Source organism: Molothrus ater, chromosome 4 (genome assembly GCF_012460135.2).
Source record: "Molothrus ater isolate BHLD 08-10-18 breed brown headed cowbird chromosome 4, BPBGC_Mater_1.1, whole genome shotgun sequence".
In the NCBI taxonomy this organism is placed as follows: domain Eukaryota; kingdom Metazoa; phylum Chordata; class Aves; order Passeriformes; family Icteridae; genus Molothrus; species Molothrus ater.
In genome coordinates, this window is record NC_050481.2 from 62327966 (window position 1) to 62352660 (window position 24695).

At 41.0% G+C, this 24695-nt stretch overlaps 1 protein-coding gene across 1 annotated transcript in view; it reads left to right on the forward strand.

Annotated features, from left to right (window-relative positions):
• CPZ (carboxypeptidase Z) overlaps window positions 1–24441 on the forward strand; it is a 34557-nt gene extending 10116 nt beyond the window's left edge. The window contains exons 2-11 of the mRNA XM_036382244.2: window positions 2105–2128; window positions 3037–3411; window positions 4590–4802; window positions 6847–7043; window positions 7979–8140; window positions 13914–14072; window positions 18059–18194; window positions 19260–19399; window positions 22033–22132; window positions 23977–24441. Coding sequence (XP_036238137.1) covers window positions 2105–2128; window positions 3037–3411; window positions 4590–4802; window positions 6847–7043; window positions 7979–8140; window positions 13914–14072; window positions 18059–18194; window positions 19260–19399; window positions 22033–22132; window positions 23977–24332 — 1862 coding nt within the window. The 3' untranslated portion in view covers window positions 24333–24441. The remainder of the gene's footprint in view (window positions 1–2104; window positions 2129–3036; window positions 3412–4589; window positions 4803–6846; window positions 7044–7978; window positions 8141–13913; window positions 14073–18058; window positions 18195–19259; window positions 19400–22032; window positions 22133–23976) is intronic.
• Window positions 24442–24695: the final 254 nt, after the last annotated feature.

Here is a 24695-nt window from a genome sequence, read left to right on the forward strand (position 1 = left end):
CCTGGAGCCAGCAGAGGGGGAAATACCTCTTACCTTTGAGGAAATGTGAGCAGCTGTAGAAAGACCATTCATACTCCCCAAATACCCCACAAAGAACTGTGCTCAGCACATACAACCCTCTAATCTAAAATAATAGCTACAATACATTAATTTTCTGCTCAGAAGAGGAAAAAAAAGGTGTAAAATATTTCTCATCCACCCCTCAAGGTAACAAAGGGGATTCATTGCTAATAACCCTGGTGATAAATGGAGATAGTGTCACTGTTACTCCCCTCGTTGGGACGTGGCTAAACTCAAGCCAGTCCTCCCCACACTACATTTTCCCCTCTGTAAGGAATGTTTGGCTGGCTCCAGACTTGTGTCCAAGGTCTCTCAAATGTGAGTGTGTTGATGTTAGTATATAAGACCATCCAGATTCAGGGGGCAGTAACATCCAATTTTATCAGCAGGATTAATTGCTGGAACAAGAGATCATTTCTTTCTCTCTCCGAACTGGCATTGTACGAAATGCTATTCCTTGATTATCCCCAGATGTAGCACTGTATGCAGTATCTGGCTGAGATGAAGCTTTTTTAGAAATGCCTTGACCTTAATAACTAACTCACAGAGGGGATTGTGTCTAGCTAGGGGAAACAATGAAATCCTATAATGGATTCATCACTGTTGATGAACCAGGTATTATTTAATGCAATTATCATAATGTACTGAGCCAGGAAAGGAGTTTGTATGGATATAATTTTTTCTAGCTTGCTGCTTAACAGAACTTGTTGGTGTTGGGGATGGGCTACTTCTGCTAGTTCTGATGCCTCATTTATTTTATGAGGTAATGTGGTTCAATTACAATCCATAATATAGAACCAGACTGATTTCCAATTAAATGTCTCCCTCCAATATAAAATCCCAGGGTTAATTTTGTTCTCATTACAATGACTTTATTTTGGCTTAAGAATGATCAACTCATTAGCAACACATATGCAGATGATTACGTTTAAACAAATATGCCGGGAGTAGAAGTTTAACCTCTTTAGCAGGAAAAAAGGAAAACGTAATTAATTTGGTCTTGTGAGGATAAATGCTCAATTTACTGACCAAGAAGCTGGGATGCCCGTCCCCCCAGTGAGAGCAAGAAGAAATAGCAACAGAAGAGATCCCCAGTACACCTCAAGAAGGGTGAACCTGGTGGTGTTCAGGCTGGCACAGAGTGATTTAGCTCCTATGAGGCACTGGTGAAACCAGCTCAAATACCTTGGCAGAAATGTTTCTTTAGCTGCCAGTATTGGAGAAGGACAGGACAGAATTATTGGCTACAGGAGCAAAAGAAGCAACTGATGACCAATTGATGGTCACCAAACCATGCTCCTTCAAAATCAAGAGAGCATCATTTATTTGACCCAGTAAACAGAAGGCAGAGGAGATCTGTTGGCTCTTTGCTAACACAGTGTGAAGGAATGCACCAGGGAATGAGAGAGCTACTTAAGCTAAAGGACAATGCTGGCACAACAACAATGGAAATAAACTGGCCACAATTACTTTTAAACAGGAAATTAAAAGGCAATTTCTGGTCGTTAGAAGAGTGATCTTTTGGAAAAGCTTTCCTGTGAGAATAGTTGGGGAGGGAAATAATTAGCTTTAAGATATTATTAAAAGTGTGACAAAACCCAACTGCTAGAGATACAATTAAGTAGGATGAGGAATGAATGAAGTCCCCTCATATCTACCAAATGCTGAATTGCTTTAACATGAAAGGTATCCACGGCATTACAAGGGACAAACATATCTTTTAGAGGAGATTGATAAAACACCTTGATATGTACAGGACTCATATGGATTTTTAGACTAACCAGATTAAAAAATACCTAGGTTTTGATTAGTGAAATTTCCTAGGCACCTAACTGTGTGTGGATGAGGGGCAATGGGGTTTCTCAACTCAGCCTATTTTGTGATTCTGTGATATGTGCCTGCTGGGAATATGTGCTTGTTCCTGGTATGGCTGGTATGGCTCAGTCTGAGCTGCAGCAGATACCAGATCAGACAACTCTTAACACAAAGGAGGAACCATGTGTACCCACTCTGTAATGATTTTTCTTTTCCTCTTAATTTACAGGTCAATGTCAAACTGTACAGAAAGGTATGAAGTGTCTTGCTGTTCTTGGAGAACCTCAAAACCATAAGTATTCCTTCATAATTTCCTGATAAGTATACTCATTTTGGTGCTACGGTGGGCTTGCTCACAAGAAAAATGTGCTCTTTCATGCAGTGCAGTATTTTGCTGCTGTGACAACAGTGTTTCTTACCAGCCAGAATCATTACCAAGAGAAGGACACTCAAATGTAGACCCATTACTTTAACAGCCAGTAATTTTATGAAGAGATGTCTTTCTATTACTCTTTTCCACTTCTAAGTGGATTGAGGGTCTTATCAACACTTATCTTTCCTAAGACCTCCTAACCCGATTCATTAAAATGTATTGGGTTTATGAGAATATACATGTAATCATATTATGGGTCTGCTTGCCTGTGAGTTAAGCACCAGAATGACTTTTTATTTCTGGGCAATTTCAATCAAACTTCGTGGAGGGTCTGTAATTTCAGAGATATTAAACTCTACAAATTTTGTGGGGCCAAGCAGAGAAAAGAGGTAACTTCATGGTACATTCCCCACTAAAGAAGAAAACCTATAGGATCTCACGCCTACTCAGGGAATCCATATGACTATTCAAGGGCGGGGAGAGAGTCATATCACAAATACACTTTTATTCAGGAATCTAAGTTTTTCTCACCAGCAAATTCCCACCTTTCTCTTAGTAATTCTCTGGTCAAATTTCTAAGCTCAACTTATATCTCCAGAACTAAGCATGCTTCTCATCATCTTTCTATAAGTGGTTTTAAACATGCAGTTCAGTTTGCAAACTATTCCCAGCCTACTTGACAGCTAAAGAAATAAGTTCATTTGACACGGTATTTGTTATGTTCTCTTTGTCTACTCAGAATATCAGTGAAGAAAGTTATTTTTCCTGTGTTCACCTCCTTTTCATAGCAAAGTGCGTGGATATTGCCCTGAGTTCTTGTACTGATGTTGCCTACACTCAAATGGTGTATCCCAACTTTCTGGATCAGAAGTCTCGAGAAGTGATTGAGTACAGCTCTGAGTACCTGCTCATCAGCGTGCTGCACAACCTGCTCCAGGGGGAATGCAACCCCGACCTGAGGCTCCTGGGCTGCTCAGTGCTGGCCCCACAGTGTGAAAAGGACAAAGTCATAAAGCCCTGCAGGCACGTCTGTGAAAACCTCAAAAAGAATTGCCTCCCTGCCTTTGATGCAATAGACATGGCCTGGCCCTACTTCTTGGACTGTGACCGCTTCTTCGCTGGGGAGGAAGAGGGATGCTTTGACCCACTGGCCAAGCTGAGAGGTGAGGGAGACAGGGAGGGAGACAGGGAGGGAGACAGGGAGGGAGACAGGGAGGGAGGGAGGGAGACAGGGAGGGAAGGAAGGAAGGAAGGAAGGAAGGAAGGAAGGAAGGAAGGAAGGAAGGAAGGAAGGAAGGAAGGAAGGAAGGAAGGAAGGAAGGAAGGAAGGAAGGAAGGAAGGAAGGAAGGAAGGAAGGAAGGAAGGAAGGAAGGAAGGAAGGAAGGAAGGAAGGAAGGAAGGAAGGAAGGAAGGAAGGAAGGAAGGAAGGAAGGAAGGAAGGAAGGAAGGAAGGAAGGAAGGAAGGAAGGAAGGAAGGAAGGAAGGAAGGAAGGAAGGAAGGAAGGAAGGAAGGAAGGAAGGAAGGAAGGAAGGAAGGAAGGAAGGAAGGAAGGAAGGAAGGAAGGAAGGAAGGAAGGAAGGAAGGGTCGGTCTGCTGGCACACCTTGTCTGCATGGAGAGGGTCTTGTCTCACTCAGCTTGACTTATCCATGGCACACAACCTCTTCGCTTGTCGTGTCAGCCTGCTGTCTTTGTAGAGATCTCTAATGTGTCATTAATTTTGCTCAACCTCTTTTAAAGACTTAATTAAACTGTGCTGAAGAAGTATCTATTTCTCCCCCTCATTTAAAAAGAGCATCAGGACAGGCAGCTCAGAGCAAGATATTTGGATGCATTTAGATAATCCCTGTCCTGTGTGATAGCTGTCTATATATTTGAAATATTTTACTTAAAAACTGAAACTTTAGTGCACTTATAAATCTATGACTACCTGTCAAGCTTAACAGCTCATTAAAATATTCTCATTAATGATTGTCACAGATTTTTGTTTGGATGAAGATATAGATAGCTGAAGATAGATGAATCTCATTAAAAAAAAGATTCACCAAATTTAAAGGGAAAAATCTGCACAATTTGTTACTGAAGTGAGCTAGCATGCCAAAGGTCAAATTTAACGGGAGATTGCACAAATATTTGTTAGTGTGCATATGCATTAGTGGAATTAAAAAAAAAACATGTCACAATAAAGTGTAGGATGTACCACATACATTTAAGGTTTTGATTGCAGCTTTATTTTCTATGATTCTTTTACTTATAAAGATAATTTGAGAAAAAGTGCAGGTTTCCTTACAATCCTCTGAGCACTATGGTTTTAAACACTGTTATGATTTTTCATTGCAGGAGAAGTAGATGCTGAGGAAGATTTGCCTTCAGACTTGCCAGCAACTTTTATTCAGTTCAAACACCACTCCTATTCCCAAATGGTGAGCACGCTGAAGAAGACAGCCTCGAGGTGCTCCCACATTGCCACCACTTACAGCATCGGCCGCAGCTTTGAGGGGAAGGATCTTTTTGTGATTGAGTTTTCAACCAAGCCTGGACACCACGAACTGCGTGAGTTTGATCAGTGCTGCTGCAGGGGAGAGCAGATTATCCAAGTGAAAACAGGCCCTGTTACTGGGACATCTCCTAAACTGTAAAAAGCCTTGACTCCAAAATATTTCTCCTCCCTTGGGTTCCTGAGTTGCACCGATAGCTGATGATTCCTTGTAGCAATTACAACCCAGCAGTAATTTCTTACTGTTATGGGCTCTCTCTGTGCAGGACCATACTTGGTAATGCTGTTCCTTGTATCACTGTGTATTTGGTTGCAGTGATATCACTGTTATTTATTTGTGCCCAATGCACAAATTTGGGATACATTGACTTGCCCTCCGTATCATCTACCACTTCCTCACTCTCCTACACATCCTAAAATACACAAATCTTCTGAGAAGACCTCAGATAGAGAAGGACATTGACACTAAAAAGGGATGATTCAGCACAGAAAACAATCCACCTGAACAGAGATTCAGTCAGTACTATACCTGTCAGTTGGTGATAACTGGAATTTATGTTATCATAGCCCCTGAACAGATGTTATTATACCATTTATAGGTGCTAATATATAAATTAGGACATGAGTCCTCACGAATTTTCTGTAGAGGGGAACTCTACAAATCTCTATTTTGTAGTTTTGTCACTAAGAGAGCAAGGGCCAGATTTTTAAGTGTTTTAAATTCTTCACAAAGCAGATAACTTTGTAGGGCAGAATTAGGTATTGTTTTCCAGTTACCAGCTCCCAGGTCAAAAATTATACTTGTCTAGATTTGGTGGATTGCTATGGCCATTGCTGAGAGCCTCAGATTGCTTCTCATCAGAAGAGTTCCAGCATCAGCATAGCCTCAGCAGTGTGGCTGAACTGAACTACATCTGACCTAATACTTTATTGAGATTATGGTCTCAGGTCAGACTGCTGTGTCCTCTGTGTGCTGTGCTGCCCACAGAGGGGACTCAGAGAGGACAGAAAAGACTGGTCACTTTGTTTACTCTCAGCTGTGCTGCCCTGTGTGGTCTAGAGGTATTTTGAGGTGCCTTTAAACTTAATCAGGTCCCAGTAGATGTCATTAACAGAGCAAAGATCTATGTTACATTTTCCTTGCCTATCACCCTTTGTCTCTTTTTCAAAGATAATAAGTTGCAGGTGTCTTTTTAATCTTGTACTCCATTTTCTAGGAAAACACAAAGCCTATGATCAGACTTTTAAATGAAAACTGTGATATGGCATGATAAAAGATGGTAGTTTAACACATTTCCTAGCATTTTTCTCTAAATCTATTGCTTTATGCTGCTCGGGACACCATAAAAGGAGGTAGAAATAGGTCCAGAGCTGGAGATTTTACCAGCCTGAGCAAGTGGCATAATAGCTCTGTGCCAAGCTCCCTCCAGTGTCTAGTGCTCATGGCTGGCCAGGATCAAAGACAAAGATGAAGGGACAGACAGGAAAGGATGTCTCCAAAGTGCACCTATTTTCTACTTTCCATTAGTCTCTAAGGAAGGATGGAAATTGAGAGAATAACTACAGGGAATTGCAAAGTTATGTGTTTCTAATGGGCTTATTCCAGGGCTATTTAGCCTGAAAGCCCCTTTTTATGCATAACCCAACTTCTTTCCTAAATAAAGGGGTAATATATTACATATCTGCAGGTGGTTTCTAGGATCTGTGACAAAATAAGGCATTGAAGCCCCCCAAGGTAGGTCAGAGTGCCAGAGTTGTGTTTTGTTCCTCCCCAGCCATGGCTTGATGTTTTTGTTTTCAGCATCCTTTGCACACAATTAATGATGACTCTAGCAAAAGCTCAGAGCAATGATCACCTCTTATGGTATGGAATCCTAATAGTTTGGAGTTAACTTTATTTCACACTACTTAAACTGTTGCTGAACTGATGTTTAATGGAGAGAAACTCACCTAGAACTGCTGTGCTGTTTGCAGGAACCTGTGCATGTATTTAGCGTAAATAAAACTTTGACTAATCAGTAAGCAAACTGGATTAGTCTGATTTTGGAAGCCACTCATGTATAATCAAATTAAAGCATCTCATTATTTGACATTCCACAGTCAAGCCAGAATTTAAGTACATTGGCAACATGCACGGAAATGAAGTTGTGGGGAAGGAGCTGCTGATATACCTTGCACAGTATCTGTGCTCAGAATATCTTCTTGGGAACCCTCGCATCCAGGCCCTGATCAACAACACCAGAATTCATCTCCTGCCCTCACTCAATCCTGATGGCTATGAACTGGCTGCAGAAGAGGTAAAAGTTTTATTATAAGGAGATGTTCAGGCCTTCGTGTTTCTATAATTCTCCATGGGAAAGAACAAACTGGGAGGGGATGTCATGTAAAGGGGGAACACTAATAATTGACTGCCAGAATCCCAGGTAGCATTGGTGGTGCATTGCTTTCCAAAGATGATGTGAACAGAACTAAGAGGAAATCAGAGCCATATTTGTCAGTTTTGCTGCCTGCATGTGATGATGTAGGAATGACTGTGTTACTTTTTCACACACTTAGCACTCTCTGCTATCAGTTCTAGAACAAAATGCCTGACTCACTATAATGACTTACATTGTTTTATAAGGAAATGCAGTCTAATAACATACTCATGTTCCCCCTCTTTTAAATCTGTAGGCATAATGAAATGTGAATGTTTTCTGTACTGTCAAAGTTTCATAATGGATGGCAGTTTTCAGAGATCAGCTCATGTCTGATGGAGACCTGTGAAAACTAAGATTCTATTATTTGTTACCTGACATTCTCATTTCCCCCTCTCTGTTTTCTCTACCACCACTAGCATGAAATTAGACCTTTTTTCTCTGTTTTTGCTCATGTGGTGAGCTCTGTCCATTGTATGAGTCTGGGGTTATTGCACTCTGCCTCATCCTGTCTTGGGGCATCAGCTGTATTTTCTTTTTCTCCTCTAACCGACTCTGCATGCTGCTCTGAGCAAGAGGCTCCTGTGTTCCTCTCATGAGTCACATCACTGGTGAGTGAAACACTTCCTGAATGCTAGTTAGTGCATTAATATTCATGGGACAAAATGTGATTAATTAATAAGCGTGGGTTTTTTAACAGTACAGACATTTTCAGTTTATTTCTTTTAAAACTTCCCTTTGATTAATCAATTTCCACAAAGTGCTATTTTGAGACAGGGAGTTATTCTGAAATTGGCTTCTGTGTGACAAAATAGGGGGCTGGTTACAATGGATGGGTCATCGGCCGACAGACAGCTCAGAACTTGGACCTGAACAGAAATTTCCCAGATTTGACATCTGAGGCTTACAGAAGAGCTGGGATTCGTGGGGCCCGTCTGGACCACATCCCCATTCCACAGTCCTACTGGTGGGGTAAGGTATGAATTACACATTTTATAAATCATTTCTACTGCAGAGCAACTCAGGAGTTAAGAGACTGAGATTGCTTGTTCTCAAGTTATTTGCTTGTAATCAGATTTTATAAGTAGGACTGAAGTGGACAGGCTCAGAATTGGCATGAAAATCATGGTGTAGGTCTGGCCAAAGAGGCAGGTGTCACAAATAATTTGGAAAATTTGTGGACAATTTGAACTTTGCTGGTTTAGATTAAGAATAATGACTGTTATGAGGGGGTCACAAGTGTGTAATAATTCATCATTAGTGCTTTAAACTGTGGTGCCTGTTAAAGCCTTTGTGGATTTGGTTGTCATTACACCAAGCCCTGCACAGGTCTGATGCAATAGGAGTTTCTGCCACAGAAAATGTACCAAGGCTGCATGTAAAGCTGTGTGGTGTCATCTTCCATTAAGAGAGGATGTTTATAAATGACTGTAACCATATGGAGCAGTGGAAACAGCCAGTTGAGCTGCAGAGGTGCTGGGAGGGAAAGTTGCTGCTGCAGAGGTCAGAGCAGGATGGAGGCAGCACTACAGGGCCTCACAGTCATCATCACTAAGCTCTGTGTGATGTTATGTCAGGAGTGCAAAGCTCAGCCCTACCTGTGTTGCTGGCAGACCAGCAGCCCCCAGCACAACTCTAAGTGGACCTTAGCTGCCCTTGAAAGAAGAATCACGGGAAGCTAAATCAGTAGTTCAGATATTGGGAGCTCTGCTTTTCTTCTACTTTAAACTAATTATATTCTGATTCAATATTTTTTGCTGGCACAAAGCCTCAGACAGGTGGGGAACAGGATTGCTTCATCTGGTGTCAGCAGAAGATTTGAGAGATCATACTCCATGTTCCTACTCTGCTGCAGGTGGTCTTATGTAAAGCCAGGTCTGAATCCCAAAGGCATCCCTGATGCTACCCCAGTGTTCTGGTACCCCATTTCACAGTACTAAAATCTAGATAAAAGCACCTCACTTCATCAAGATAATGTGCAGATGAAGACCCAAGGCTGTAAGAGGCTCAGTAATGCAGTGTATTAGACCACTAATTTCTGCCCTAATTAAGCTCAAGTAGTTTATTTTTGCATGTAATCACAGATTCCAGATTATGGCATTGAATTTCTGCAGATTATGGCACTGAATTTCTGGCACAAGCTTAGAAGTTTTCAACTTATGACTGAATAATAACAGATAACAGCAAGCTGTGTAAATGTAAGTGGAGTTCAAAGCCTCAGATGGTAAAGAAAGGTTGAGAGCTGTGGAACAGACCCTGAGGCCAAATGAAAATAACTGAGAGGGAAAAAAAAAAATTCAGAGAGATTTTGATTTATCCCTGTGGTGAGTTTCCCTAGTGGGATGCCAGGTGCCCACCAAAGCCACTCTATCACTCTCCTCCTCAGATGGACAGGGGACAGAAAATATAACTGAAAGTTCATTGGTCAAGATAAAGACAGGGAGAGATTAGTCACTAATTAACATCAGAAGCAAACCAGACTCAACTTGAGGAAAATTATTCATATCTATTTTATTTATTATGAGTCAAATCAGAGTAGAATAATGAGAAATCTTAAAAACACTTTGCCCCCACCTTTGCCATCTTCCTAGGCTTAATTTTGCACCTGAATTCCATACCTGCTTCCCCACTGTGGTGCAGAGGAACTGGAAATGGGGGCTGTGGTCAGTTCATCCCACATTATCTGTGGTACTCCTTCCATCTGAGGGAGTACCTTCCCCTGCTCCAACATGGGAAGGAAAGGATGGAGATCTTTCTTCAGCCATGTGCTCCCTCTCTCTCTCTGTACAGAGGTGATGGGTTGAGGACCTAGGCAGCACTGAGGAAGGACAAACCTGTCTTTGACCCCCATTTTTTTGCCAGTGCCAGGTGCAAACTGTGAGCTTGTCCCTGTAACTCTGCATTTCCAGCTCTAACCTCCTCCCTCTCCAAGTCCTGCTTCTGCCCTGGTTCTTCTGCTGACCTGTGAGAGAGGTGGTAGTGGCAGGCAGCCACTTGCAGAAGCCATCTTTACAACCATGTATTTATCTTTCTTTAACACTGTGTAACATCGTAGCAGCTTACAGAGGGAAGGGTGGAGGCAGCCCAACAGTGCTCTCACAGCTACCACCACAGCTCTGCCCCAGCTGCAGCATCACCCTGGGTTATCTGTCACAGACAAGGGAGGGACAGCCTTGGCACACCACCACCCCACCTCTGCTTCAGTGGGTTTGTAACCTGGGGTTACAAATACGTCACTTCTCCTGAAAAGCTTTTGTTTTTAAAGAAGAAATAAGATGGTCATCCAAGGTACCCCTCAGAATACCAAAACTCAGGGAACTTGTAGGTGCTCTCCTGGCCCCAAAGCTGGTCCTCACATAAACTACACTAAAAACATCTCCAAATCCACATGCTTTACAGAACATATGAGGGAACCAGGCCTGTGGCCTTAGTGGCACCACAAAATCTCCTTTCTGACTGTAGTTTCCTATGGTTCACAAACCTGGCAGAAAGTGCTCTCCCAGCCCTGTGTCTCCTCTGCTGATTGGTACCATGGGACTGCCAAATCAGCTGTCCCTTCAGTTTTGACCTTCAGTTTTGTCAGGCAGATGAGCCCATGGCTCTTTCAGTGGTGCTTTGTGCATGCAGGAGCATTAGGTTGAATGTTTCAACACCAGCCTCTCCTCTTTCATTTACTTAACAGTGTTTGTTACCTGCCTTATTAAAGTAATTACCTGAGTGCTGCAGGGCATTGTGTAAAGATCAGGAAGCAGAAAGTGAGCTCTCAGCCAGGGCTCCTGCTCCCCAAAAGCCTGGCATCATTCAGAGTGTTTTGTTCCCCTCTTTTATGAATGATTGTAATAAGTGGTCTGAGGGCTCAGACAGACAGACCTCAGGCTACATCTCAAGTATAGCTCAATTGTCTTGGTTCAAACAGAATTCGGAAGTCTATGCCAGTGGAGGCTGGCATACTCTTTAAGAAAATTAGTCTGGCTGCTTTTTAAAGGGAGAAAAAAAATCTTTGAAAGCCATGGAGACAGTGACTAATTGCAGTATAATTGAAGAAATGAGATTCAGGTTTAGAAAGGGTAGTAGCTCTTCTCTGTGCTCATGCAGAAATAATTTCCCTGTTTTCTAGTTGTGCTCTGAATTGTTCTTGTGAGATGGATACTTTAAAATTTATCTCATCTAACTTAAAAGCAAAAGCTCTGGTGGAAAAAAAAATTACACTCCACAAAACCCACATTAAAGGAAAAGTCAAAGGCCAGAGTGGCAGAGATAACACCTGCTATCATGCAGTGGAGCTGAACCAGAATATACTAATTTCATGTCACTGAAATGTTATTAGCATAAAAATAGTGTCATTGAAAGTCCTGGTTTTTCACAAAATTCACTTCAGCAAGACACTGGCTCTGTGAGACAGCACTGTCTTGGGGCTTATGCAGGTATCTGCTTAGCCAGTTGGCTGATCAGGCTGAAGGACTGAAGCCAGGAGCTCTCAAATAAAATTGTGTGTTTTTTACCCTTGTTCACTGAATTGCAGAAGCAACTTAGAAATCCTGTCAAGGCCCAAGGCTGCAGTTTGAAAGCAGGGCTGATGCTGTGTCAGGCATGGCCTCTCTGGCTGAGCAGCAGGAGCTGGGGCAGCTGCAGAAGGGCAGGGAGCTGATGGGATTTTGGGACAGCAACCTCCTCAGAAGGGCTGGTGCTATGGACTTGGAAGGTGTGAGCTTGTTCCAGGTGCCCAACCACCCTGAGAAACTCCCAAACTGCCCAGTCCATGGGGCAGGCAGTGACACAGCCTCTTACAAGCCCTCTGGGGTCTTCTCTTCAGAAGAGATGGGCTCAGAGGATGAACTTCCAGGGTGCAGATGGAAGTGGCAGGTTCAGTCCAAAGCACTGCTGGGATAAAGGTCATGATCAGCTCATCCCAGGGCACTGTGCAAAGGCCAGAAAAACAAATCCTTTGGTGCAGATAGCATTCTTTAGACACTGACATGTTTCTTGTCAGGAAGCCTGGGGGCTGCTTTCTTCTCCCACTTCTGTATTGTGTGAGTGGGTGTGTGAGACTGCTAAAAGTCCTTTCCTTTTGGAGTGCCCTTTATCTGCATTTTTTAATAATTTTTTTTTCCATGTCATGCCCTTCCTGGAAACTCTGTATTTAATCTTCCATATTATGTAAAAAAACTTTGATTAGGCTTCTGGTGTGGAAAGTGCATTCTGTGTTCCTTAGTTGATCAGACTTTACCTGTTACATCCCATTTTTTAAATTGCCTCTTTAAAATGCCAAAGTTGAAATCAACAGAGTAGCATTTATCTCAATAGCTACAGAAGGGCATTTTAAGGGAACCCAAACACTAGAAGGACTAATTTAAAAACCATGGCATCTATAGGGAAGTAATCTCCTACTTTGGTCAGGAGCAGACAGGGCAATATCTTCTTAAATCATTCCAGTAAAGCTATGTTTAGACATGGCTTTTTCCCTGGCTTTCTGCCTCGTTGATGGAACTATAATACATGTATTGTGCACCTTCACAGTGTTTTTCTGTGCTCCACACCTGGGTTTGTAGATCCCCAAAGGTTTTTTAACAACAGTAGATTAGGGACTGATCCAAAGAAAACAGGAATTACTATTGTTGAAACACAAGTATATAGGTCTTTAGGGGCTTTATTCAGTTGGTTGGTAGTTTTTTTCTTGTTTGTTTTGGATGTTTTTTCCCTGCACACTGTTAGTCACTAGTGCTCTGGAGCCCTGGCTGCCTGGTTTTCTGACAGCTGAGTCAAAGCAAAGGCTGATAAGCAATCTCTAAAGCAGCCCTAAATAGATGCTGGATTAACTTCATCATCACAGGTATATCTCATTTTTATGAAACCCGCATACCTGCAGTGGTGCGGGGTCCAGATAAGCAGCCTGTGCCCTCCTCAGGCTTTCCCCAGGTAATTTCCCCCAGCTGCCAGGAAAGGAACCTCAGCTCTCCAGGGCACTGGCGTCAGTCTGGGCTTGCAGGGACCGGCCACCAGATGCCACTGTTATCCCTAAGAATGAACGAACACCGGAGCAGGTCCCGGAAATCACTCAGAAACGGGGTGAAGGAGCCTCCTGCATGCCGGCTGCCTGAACATCTCCTGGAGTCTGCTGCCCTCTCCCTTGGCCGCTGTTACTGAGGGGGGACTGTCAAAAACACCTGCATTTGGTGACTTATCTGCCACAGTTCACTGCAGGCAAACTGCAGGCATTGCTGTGCTTTAGACATATTAGTTTTCGTTTATTTACAGATTAACCTGCACCTAAGGATAGCAAATGCTTTTCAACAAGTGATGAGAATTGCAAATTTGTCCCCCTATTCCAGTTTATCAATTCAAAGTCAATCCTGCTGATTCAGAAATGAAATTAGATAGGGAGTTAGGTAAGTAGTGATAAATGCCACAAGTTTTCCAGCCTAAAGTACTGCCATCATCATCTGAAAATGTCACTGTAATGAAAAGTTTCTTCTTCTGTCAAATGTTCTTTTCCCTTTTTTGTTCCAGTTTTTCCACAGTGAACAATGTGTATCATCCATTCCCTGGAGAAAACTGATTTTCTTCCCCCAGTATCTTTTAGGCTGGAAGAGCCAAAGAGCTTCAACATTCTCTTTTTGACACAGTCTCTTCTCCATGGGGCTTCATCCTGCAGAGGACCAAATCCCTTTGGAATTGTGTTTTTTTTACCCTTGGAATTGCATGGCTAGTCACAGCTTTTTTTTTTTTTTTTTTTTCTCTCCTGGATTTCAGGTGGCCCCTGAGACAAAAGCAGTCATGAAGTGGTTGAGGTCTATCCCATTTGTGCTCTCTGCCAGCCTGCATGGGGGTGAGCTGGTGGTGACCTATCCTTATGACTATTCAAGGCATCCTATGGAAGAAAAAATGTTCTCTCCTACACCTGATGAGAAGGTAATGTTGCTTTTGCAGGATGTTGATTCCATTTGTGAAACTATGGAAACATTTACTTTTAATAAATAACAAACTTTAATTAATTTAGATCATGTACATATGTGGGTATATGTATGCATTTATGTATTAAATATGTATAAATAACATATTTATATACATAACCCAAGTGTGTGTATATATATATAAATATGTATATATGTATGTATGTATACAACATGATACAGCTCATTTGGGTAGAGCTGATGCTAATAATGCCAAGGTCAAGTGCTCAATTCTCAAAGAGGCCTTTCACTTAAGATTTGAACTTGATGATCCTTGTGGATTCCTACCAACTCAGAATATTGTGTGACTTTAATTTATACACTTACTTAATGTACTTTCAAATATAGGATTGTTAATACTCTATCAGCTTAGTCTGGAAAGATTGACCTATCTTTTGTGAGGCCAGATAAGGTTTCATAAAGCACAGATTAGGAAAATCCAGGTTTTAATTTTTAAAGGGAGTAGGCTGTGATATTTTTACCAGTGGTTTCCAGAAGAAAAGGAACGAGCCTGACCAGCAGTGTTATTTTCCTGTGGAATCCATAAGGAGTGAGGGGAAAAAAAGACTTGTTGCCATATGGTGGCAGCCTTGTAACATTTATTCCAGGTCAGATGAATGGGATTGGTTTCCCCCTCTTGTCCCTGGAAAGTTCCTCATTTGGGACTCACTGTAAATCTTCTGTGAAATTTTTTGCCATCTTTCCTATTTCCCTTTGGTTTCCTCAATCTAGTATTCATTGCTGACATGCCCACCAGGAGAACAGCTAGCTTTTCAGCCTTCTAGCTGAGCTAAAAATGTCTGTGGCCTCTGAAGAATAGTGGTTCTTTATATAAACAAAGAACAGTTGAAAATAGTCAGAAGTTGATCTTTGACTTGAAGCATCCTTTATCTTTGAGCATATCTCTAGGCTGACATCTTCTGAAATGGCAGTTCTCACTAACACATATTAAAGATGTATGGTTGTTAAACATTTTCTGTATCAATCCATTTCTTCTGAGCTGTACAATGCCTAATGACTATGTGTGTATGAAAATGATTTAGCAGTATAATTAACCAGGCACTGCACAGCAACAAGCCTGTGTAAGAAATATCTGTTGGGTGCTAATGCAAGCTGCAGAACCTCTTGCTGAGGACTGGGGGAAATCATCAAATTGTGCTTTTACATCCCACTGCCTGGGCTAGGGCTATCCTATGCAGAGGTGGTGAAGGCATATTGCCATGTGTGCTTTATCAAGCAGTTCACCCCTGGAATGGAAGTACAGCAGTACTTCTATCATTTCCACTCAGGCACAGCACGTGTATTTTGAGTGGAAGTATGCAGCCACACAGACAAGGTCTCTATCCCGGTGTAGTGCACAGCTGGACAAACCCTAATGGCACTCCTGGCTTGCAGCACAGGGACAGGGAACCCTATACAGGTGACTGCTGCATAGTCTGTGACTGCGAAATCTGGGAATTTGGCTGCAAATCTGGAAGTTTAGAACATGCAGGGGAGGGCTGGGGATGTCTTCAGTGAAAAACCGATTTTTCAAATTACTCAGCACAAGAAACTTTAACAGCCCTGCTAGCATCACTTGAAATTTTTCACAGATATATATAAAACTGCACCAGTGAAGTGATCTGCATTTAAGTAATGTGAATACAGCTGCTGTTGTCAGGGAACCTTCATCCCAAAATACAGCAGTTTGGTTATCTGCCATACATTGGCCATAACCATTGTTCTGAATGCTGATCTGCTACATTTGCTCTGCAAGGGGAAACTTGCAGACCAGGGTGAAATGCTGCAGAGCAGATGAAAGCCAGATATTAAAAAAATCAAATTTTGGGAAATATATTCAAACCACATTTCCCTATTTGAAAAAGCATCTGTGCTTCCACCTCCCCGTGTCCATCATGGTGCATGCATGGAAGCACAAGGATCCTCTCCTCTGCTCCAAGATGATGCAGATTTCAAGTCTCTTTTTGGCCTGCACCACATCCTGGGGCAGTACTGGCTGAGAGCAAGGAGTCTCAAAGCTGGACCATGTCCTTACACTCATATTCTTGCATGTGGTTCAGCCCACCTAAAAACTTTCCCATATTTCGGGGTTTGTGGAGATGGATGTTTTAACTTTTTTTTTTTTAACAAGAAACTGAATTGATGACTCTGCTTACCAGAGCACAAAGGTCCACACCAAGTCAAGTTCACTCCCTTTGGTGAACTGAAATACTCCCTTCCCTCCCCCTGAAAAACCCAACCTGTGATGGTCAGTGGGGTAAAAGTGCTGGCTGAGGTAACAGCACTGACCTCACTTTACTGAGTGAAACCTCACACTGCCAAAGTCACAAGGATTCCTCTGTTTTTCCCCTTTTTGTTCCTCTATATTATACCTAAAAATCACTTGCTTCTAAGTGATAACAAATGTATTGTTATCCAGGAACTTTTTTCCTCTTCTCACTACCACTGGCCTTCCTTCACTTGAACTATTGGCCAGACAAAAGCCTTATGCCTCTTGGTGTGAAACAAGAGGAGGCTTGGTCACTGGAAATAGGACATCTGCAGATGTCTTTGTAACTCACATAGGCACCTTCTAAACTTTCTATCAAATACCTTCCATGGAACATTCAGAACTGGGACCCAAATTCCTGTAGAAATTAAAGATATTGTGCCTGGCACTGAACTATTGGCAGTGAAAGTTCTTCTTAACCTATATAATTAACATCTATTTCTTTTCAGCAAAACTTTGAAGAACACAATTTTCTGGTCTGAGCAATATTTAAACACATAGAAACATTAGGGAGTTGCAAAAGCATTGTATATTAAGTCTAAATTTTTAGTTTCTGGTCATCAGAAGTATTTCAGCAATGTGTCTACACTTACATTAAACTGTCTTTCCACCTTTCTTTGCTCGCCTACCTGATCCCATAATTGGCTCAGCCATGTGATTATTAGAAACAATCACAAATATCAATCAATGTTGTATGCTTGGTCATTTGGGTCTGTATCCTTGATGACAACACTAGGATAAAGCTTTAGGATCACTTCTAAAACTAGGATTTTAGCCACCAAACTTCTTGCACACACTGTCTTAAGCAATATGGAATGAAACTCATGATGATGAATAGTAGTATCAAGTAGCACCTGATAACTGCTGTAATTTCAGTGTTGAAATCTGAGAGTCTTAGCAGATAAGGTCCAAATAGACAAAAAGGGGAGGGAGGATTTTTATACAAAGTTGGAATAACTATTGGAGAAGAAGGGCAGGAACATGATTCAAATAAATGGTTTCTTCAGATAACTGCTCTTTCTTCTGTCTTCACTACATGTTCTGCCACTGTTCCTTTCTGCATGGTGACTGCTCTGCTCTTCATCAGTGTCAACACTCTTTGGAAATCAGTGGTGACATCCTGCATCATCACATCCTATCATTCACTTTTTGGAATGGTTTCTGCCCCACACAGAAGGAGCTCTCTCTGAGATCAAACTGGCAGGTTTTCCTGTGTGAGTGATAAGTGCAAAGCAAATTGGCACTGACTATTTTAAACAGCAGCGTTCAGTGTGAAGATTTAGTTGGGGTGAAGGGTAAAAAAAATCAAAAACTAAAACAAAACATAAAAAAGGCCTAAATTTCAACTTTAAAACCTGGGACTTGAAGTACAACCAAAAATGTCCTTTGCTCTTGCCCCAGGTGGTAGATTGAAGCCAAGTAACAAAAAATCCGCTGTTATTTAATATGTTGTCCCTGGATAAATATATTGGATTGAAGAGAACTCTAGAGAAGAAGACAAATCAAAATTTCTTAGCAACAAGCAAAACTTCCTTGTAGAGCAGTTCATCCCCTCCTTCAGTCTCGAGGACACAGGGTGGCTCATTGTCTGGACTGACAACAGCAATAATTAATAACAGCAATGGCAAAGTTTTCAGTTTGTAAAAGCAAACATATTCCAATCATGTCTGTTACAGGTGTTCAAGATGCTGGCTAAAGCCTATGCAGATGCACACCCTGTCATCTCAGACCGGTCTGAGCTCCGCTGTGGTGGGAATTTTGTGAAACGTGGAGGTATTATAAATGGTGCTGAGTGGTACAGCTTCACTGGAGGTAAAACCACTTTACCATCATATCAAGTGAGGTAAAACCTCTATGTGACCTTTATAAGACACCAGGGTTTGAACAAAATGGTTTTATTCATTTCAGTTTGGTTAAGGTCCTACCCATGCAAAACATAATTTTTAGGGGATTTAAGTAGTAAAATCTATGTTAGTAATGTTTTTATGCAGATAACATGGGATGCATTCAACCCCAATGGGACTTGAGGAAAATTAACAAGTTATGCAAGGGTCAAATTTGTTATACCATATAATATAATATTTTTATTTTCAAATCTGACATGTAGAAGTAAATTCTTAATTCTATACTCTCATTCCTTAGCCTCATGAGTCTGAATCCATCTTGTAGACAATGCATGTGCTGCTTTCTCATCTGTTTAAATAAATTCTTTTTTCAGGGAAAACATCCAGTTCATTTGTGCTTCTGCTGTTAATTTGATTTCCCCAATAATAGTATTTTGTTTTCTTTAGAATTCCTTCAATACTGACATGGATAAAATATCAGTGTTCATAAATTTTCAGCAGCGCTTCACTTGTGTTTTCCAATGGGACTCAGCTGGATGCCCAAATAATTATGTTGAAACTAGACATTTGGAATGCTTTAGGGCATGTGTGAGAATTAGGTTTAGATCTCTTTGGCTTACTTTCTTCCCAAAATTAAATCCAATGTCTTTGGTACAGAAACAATTTTGAACATAATAATGGCAAAAGGTCATTTCTGTTCTGGTGACCCTTGGCAATCACCTCTGATACAGTTGATTATACAGTTATTGTGATTAACCAATCTTTATTGTTCTATTGCTACTTCTTGGCCAGGTGAATAATATAAAATTATGGTTTTTTGCCTGAAAGGAGTGTCATTGTCATTAGCTCTTATCGTTGAAACAAGTTATGGAATTCTGAATTTGTTGAACACTTTTTGTATATTTGCAAGCACTTTTTACAGTATAATAAGCCACACCCATGGGAACAGCATTCAGCTGACTGCAGCAACAAAGCTCCAGCTAAAAGCTACATGGCTGTTCATGAGCTGTCCTCTTTCTTTTTAAACCTGTAGGTATGGCAGATTTTAATTACCTTCACACAAATTGCTTTGAAGTTACCGTGGAGGTAGGATGTGAAAAGTTTCCTTTGGAGGAAGAACTGTTTACAATCTGGCATGAAAACAAAGGTGCCCTTCTGAATTACATGGAAATGGTACTGCTCTGCTTTTACATACCTTTTTGCTTTCTGTTTTTCTTTTTCATTCTTTGTCAAATTAATTTCTTTGCTGTTTTCCTGGTTAACTCTCGAGACGATGCTGAATCAAACACCCCACTCCTCCAGAGGCCCCAGTGCCTCAGTTTATCTGGCAGGACACACAGGTGGTATTTTATCTATGCTGCAGAAGGGATTGAGATTGAGGACTGCAAAGGCCTTGAAAATAGTGAGAAAGGGCATTATCTGTGAATACTTTGGGCAGCATTATTCATCAACTGTCCAAAATTTTAGCACTAGAGAAAACCTTAATATTCAGAAAAGTATGAATCAACTTTCCTTTTGAAAACTAAAGCAACAAGATCTGCTCTCCAGAGAGCTTCCTGAAATTTTCCTTTCCATATTCCATGTTTGTGTCCCAAACTCTACTCTCCCACAGCAAGAAATTTAGATTCAGCTAAAATCTTGCTAGAAATACCATTTACACACTTTCCATCTTGATTTCTTTATGAAAGTAGTTATTAAAAACCTCAAGCCAAATCTTCTAAAGGAAGAATTGTGTGTCTCTGAGCATTAAAACGTGCCACTTAAATGTCATTTTTAATAATAAGTTTAAGCTCAGCAAAAACAAATACCTCACTGACAATAAGTAAGTGAGCACAGAAACAGAACGAAGTTGCTCATCTTTCTCTCAGCCATTAGTAGATTAGCTTTCTGTCATGCCTTATTTTGATAGAGTATGCAGTAATTTAAAATTGTTAGGAGTGTTTTTATGGCCTTTCTAAGCAACCTCTTGCTACTTGTGGTAAGTATTATCATTCAATAAAGTCTACAGTGCAGACCACCAAACTCATTTCGTTTTACAGCTGTCTGATGAAAATGAGTTTTAGTGAATCCAAATGGAGCTGGGTTAAATCCATATATATTACAATTGAAGTCTTCAAGATGTAAAGATTTTATAGTGTGAGATACTGTAGAAGTCTGTGCTGGAAAAGCTTTTTGAGTAAATGCAGGACAGTAAGCAAAACAACTTTGCAGATAAGGATGACTGAATTACCCACGATAAGGATTAAGTCTGCCATAACCAATTCAAACTTTTCTTATTCTGATATATACCAGGCTGTTTGGTGTGTGTACAAATATACTTGGCTCAACACACAGAAGTAGAATTCATTTTCCTAAACACTGATCTCTTCTCTCCATCAGAAGCAATATCAAAATACCCTGCCACACTCATGTGACACCGATTTGAGGAAAAATGAAAAATAGTACATTTACTAAAGAAAACCAAAGCAAGACTGAGAAAGAAATTTCAGTTTTTTCATTTTTATCCTGTCATGTTATAATTGCAAAATTAGTATTGAAGCTGGATGAGGTCATACTACTTTGAGTATGTCTACACTGTAAATTGAATTTGAGTCCAAGATGACTCTTCTGACCATATTTACTCTCTATCCATATGATAAATCCCCAAGTTCATGCTGCAAAGCAAACTGAAGTGCTTTATTATAAGGGATAGTTTTCAAATCCTTATATTGAGTTGCTCCTAAACTTTCCAGTGAGTAGCTTAACTCAGTATATGGAACAGCTGCTTAACAAGAGCAGTGACAACACAGTCTCACCCTAAATTAAAAACTGCTCTCACTAGACTAGACTTTTTTTCAAACTTTGTATAATCAACTACTGTAAATTTGGATAGTTTAATGGTTATTTTTAAATATCTTTATATTCCAACAGAAAAGCAAATGTGCTTTTTCTATTGTTTTGATGCTTTGTGGGGTTTTTTATTCTTCTCTTGTGACAAGGGTGATGGGAAAGGGAAAGTGAGTGAAAGAGAAAAGAGAAGGTGGGGAAGTAAAGAACAACTTAAGCTGTTCAGAGAAAAAATAAAAATGGAATTATTTTTATTTAAAAAGGTCATATACATTTCCCAATGCAAAATATTTTAAATTTGGAATGTTGTAAAAAGAGAACCTTAATAGGCCTAATGTTTAAATACTTGGAACTATTTTCTGTTTTATTTTATTTTGTTGAGCTTCCAGTATAGCTGTTATTGCACCTCCTTGTATGAAAAAATTCACATTGCTCTTTAGTTTGTCACCAAGCACATTTCTCAACAGCTCAAGCATCTCAGTTCTGTGCTTGTAGAGAAGGGGAAATAGCTGTCATACACACTGCTGTCATGACATTCTGACAGGCAGTGAAGTGTAGGCAGCAGAGTGATGATGAGTCACAAGTACCTGAAGTGATGCCTTCTCATTGTGTTCAGGGCACCAGATTGGTTTTGAAAGCCTTAACTTTCCATTTCCTTATGGTTCTGTGTCTAGGGCAGACATTCAGAACAGTCCTTAAATACTGTGGTCACACCACAAGGTGCCAGTGATTTGTGCAGAGAAGGGTCTCTCCAAGCAGAGCCACATACCTATCCCAAAAAAGCTCTGGTTCCATTTTCCCTTTCCCTCGGTCCCCTTGGACCTCCCTAAAGAGGCAATGTGATCTGAAGGGGCATTATCTCCTGAAAGCCTCTGAGTGGGGTGAACTTTTTGACAATTGTTTCCTCTCTACAAAGGTTTCCTTGTGATGAGGAGATGGCATTGCAGTGTCTACCATCTAACTCTGCTTTGCTTTGCCAGGTTCATCGGGGGATAAAAGGAATTGTGTCTGATAAGTTTGGCAACCCAATAAAAAATGCTCGTATTTCAGTCAGGGGCATTCAGCATGATGTCACCACAGGTAATATTTTTAGTTTAAGATTTTTCCTGGGGTAGATTGAAAGTACTGGGAGCTTAACCTGCAAAAGTATTGCCATGTTTGGTAGAAATGACACCTTAATGGAAAACTGAAGGCTCAGGTGGGGGTTCTCTTCTGGAATAACAAGAGAGAAGACATGTTAAGCTGACTGCTAAGTCTGTTCTGTCTCTGGGATGATGGAGTTCTTGATGTGAAAAATTTCACCTGGAGCAGTCTGCTGTTCACCAAAGCCAGTGTTTGGGGAAATATGGCAACAGCTCTGTTCAGAGGCTGTAACTCAGCATGAGGAGATGTGGAACCTTGATGGAATAAGTTAGTTGAGATATTGTGAACATGTTGTAAGTAGTGCAGTAGGATCCCCTCTGATTTTCACAACTAGAATAATTGCAGAAATTGAAGGGTCCACAACCTTTCCTGTTCATGTGGAAACACATAAACATGTGCAATTTTTGGAACTATTATTATTAGAACATTGAATTATGTCCACTTTATACCTGTCATCCGCTGATAAACATATATTGGGGCATATACAACTGTTATTTTTCACAGTCATAAAGTTCTGAGCTCTTAGGCTGTCACTGAAATCAATGCTTTCTTTTTATTATTGATTTCAGTGAGAACAGGGTAGGCCATAGAAGTGCAAAATAGAAGATATGAATGGTTACATTTTGGTCTAATGGTCGTTGTTGAATCAATTTGGAAAGCCAGAATGGCTTATAATGTAGTGGATGTTTTCCAGCTTTCAAAAAACTAGTACTAGAGGGGATACAATAGTGGAGATGATGCAGATTATTGAGGCTAGTGGGAGACTCTGGCATGAATTAGGGTCTTTTTCAAACTTCTTCCCAGACAATGGCTTTCCATATATAATCCTTTAAAGGATTAAGAATTAAAGAAAAATATGTTTACACTGTAGGAAAGAGAGTATTTGCTCTGAGTTAGGTGGGGTTAAAAATGTCATATGGTTAAAATGGTTTTTGATTTTAGTGTTAAAAAGAACTAGGAAATTCCATGAGAAAATAGTATTAATGCAACACTAACTGAGCTAAGAGACTTGCCATTCAAAATAAAGGAAATATAAAATGAGGAATAAATTTTTCAGTTTTAAAGCCCCCTGCTTTTGCCTGCAGGGTCTAACCTTCAGCTGGAGGAAATTTACACCCATTTTACACTAATGGCAATTTATACCAGCTGCAGCTCCAAGTCCATAGTCTTACATGCAAGAATGTCTGCAAAGGAATTGAATGTAATTTAATTAAAAGAGGGATTTCTTAGCTCCTTAGACATTCTAAATATATATATGTGTATATATTGCAGCCTGGATTCTGATTTCGCTTTCTTAAGTTTCACTTAGTTTTAAATTGATTTCTTTGGGAGTTATTCCTTGTACCCTTGGGAAAAGCAGCATGAAGGAAAGCATCTCTTCCCTGTGATACAGAAACAGCAGGTAGCGACATTTTGTATGTGAATTTTACTCCATTACTTCCCAAGGGCCAAGTTTTCTTAAGTTTCACTTAGTTTTAAATTGATTTCTTTGGGAATTATTCCTTGTACCCTTGAGAAAAGCGGCATCTCTTCCCTGTGATATAGAAACAGCAGGTAGCGACGTTTTGTATGTGACTTTTACTCCATGACCTCCCAAGGGCCAAGTTTTCACAGGCAAAGTCTCTTTTGTGTCATCTAGAGTTTGCCTTCAAACATTTTCCAAAATCTGAGCTGCTTCCATGGCCTACCCCTTAGCTGCCATCTAAGGTAGTGCGTGCAGCTACAGGGGATGCGAGGCGAAAAACTGAGCTGGGTTTTGTTGTGCCTGTCCCTTTCCCAAGCTGCTGATGGCGACTACTGGCGACTCCTGCCTCCGGGGACGTTCATCATCAGCGCCCAGGCGCCGGGCTACAGCCGGGTGATGAAGAGGGTCACCATCCCCACCAGGATGAAGCAGGCCGGCCGTGTGGATTTCGTGCTGCGGCCCGCCGAGGCCTGGCCCAGCAAGCTGCTCCGGCGCTCCATGGAGGACGCCTACGACCCTCAGGACCCGCTGGAACTTTTTGACCCTCACGCCCAGCACGGGCAGGCCGAGGCTCGGGGAGGGACCGCGGCAGGCAGGGAGAAGCCGTGGTGGTGGTCGTACTTCAGCTCCCTGGACCTGCACAAACCTCTGTGGCTGCTCAAGCAGCGCTGAGGGACGGCGCCGCGCTCCGCTCGGCTCGCTCCGCTGCCCTTCCAGACACCCGCGGTGCTCTTGGCAATATTTAAATGTTTCATTTGAAAATATAATATTAATTCAAGCACGCTTGCTTCTTTTGTTTTCTCTTCACACACAACTGAGTATATTCAAGTGGGCTTTTAAGTATTAAAAACAACGGTGCACATCCATTCAAAGGGCAGATTTTATGCAGGTTTTTTCTTGGTAATGCTCTGTACTTCTGCCCATGTAGTTAATCATCACATTCATTATTTATTAGGTTCTAAGTACCTGCAGGAAAATATTCCTGATCCTTTAATGCATTTTTGTACATGTTTTAATACATTAATGATAACATAC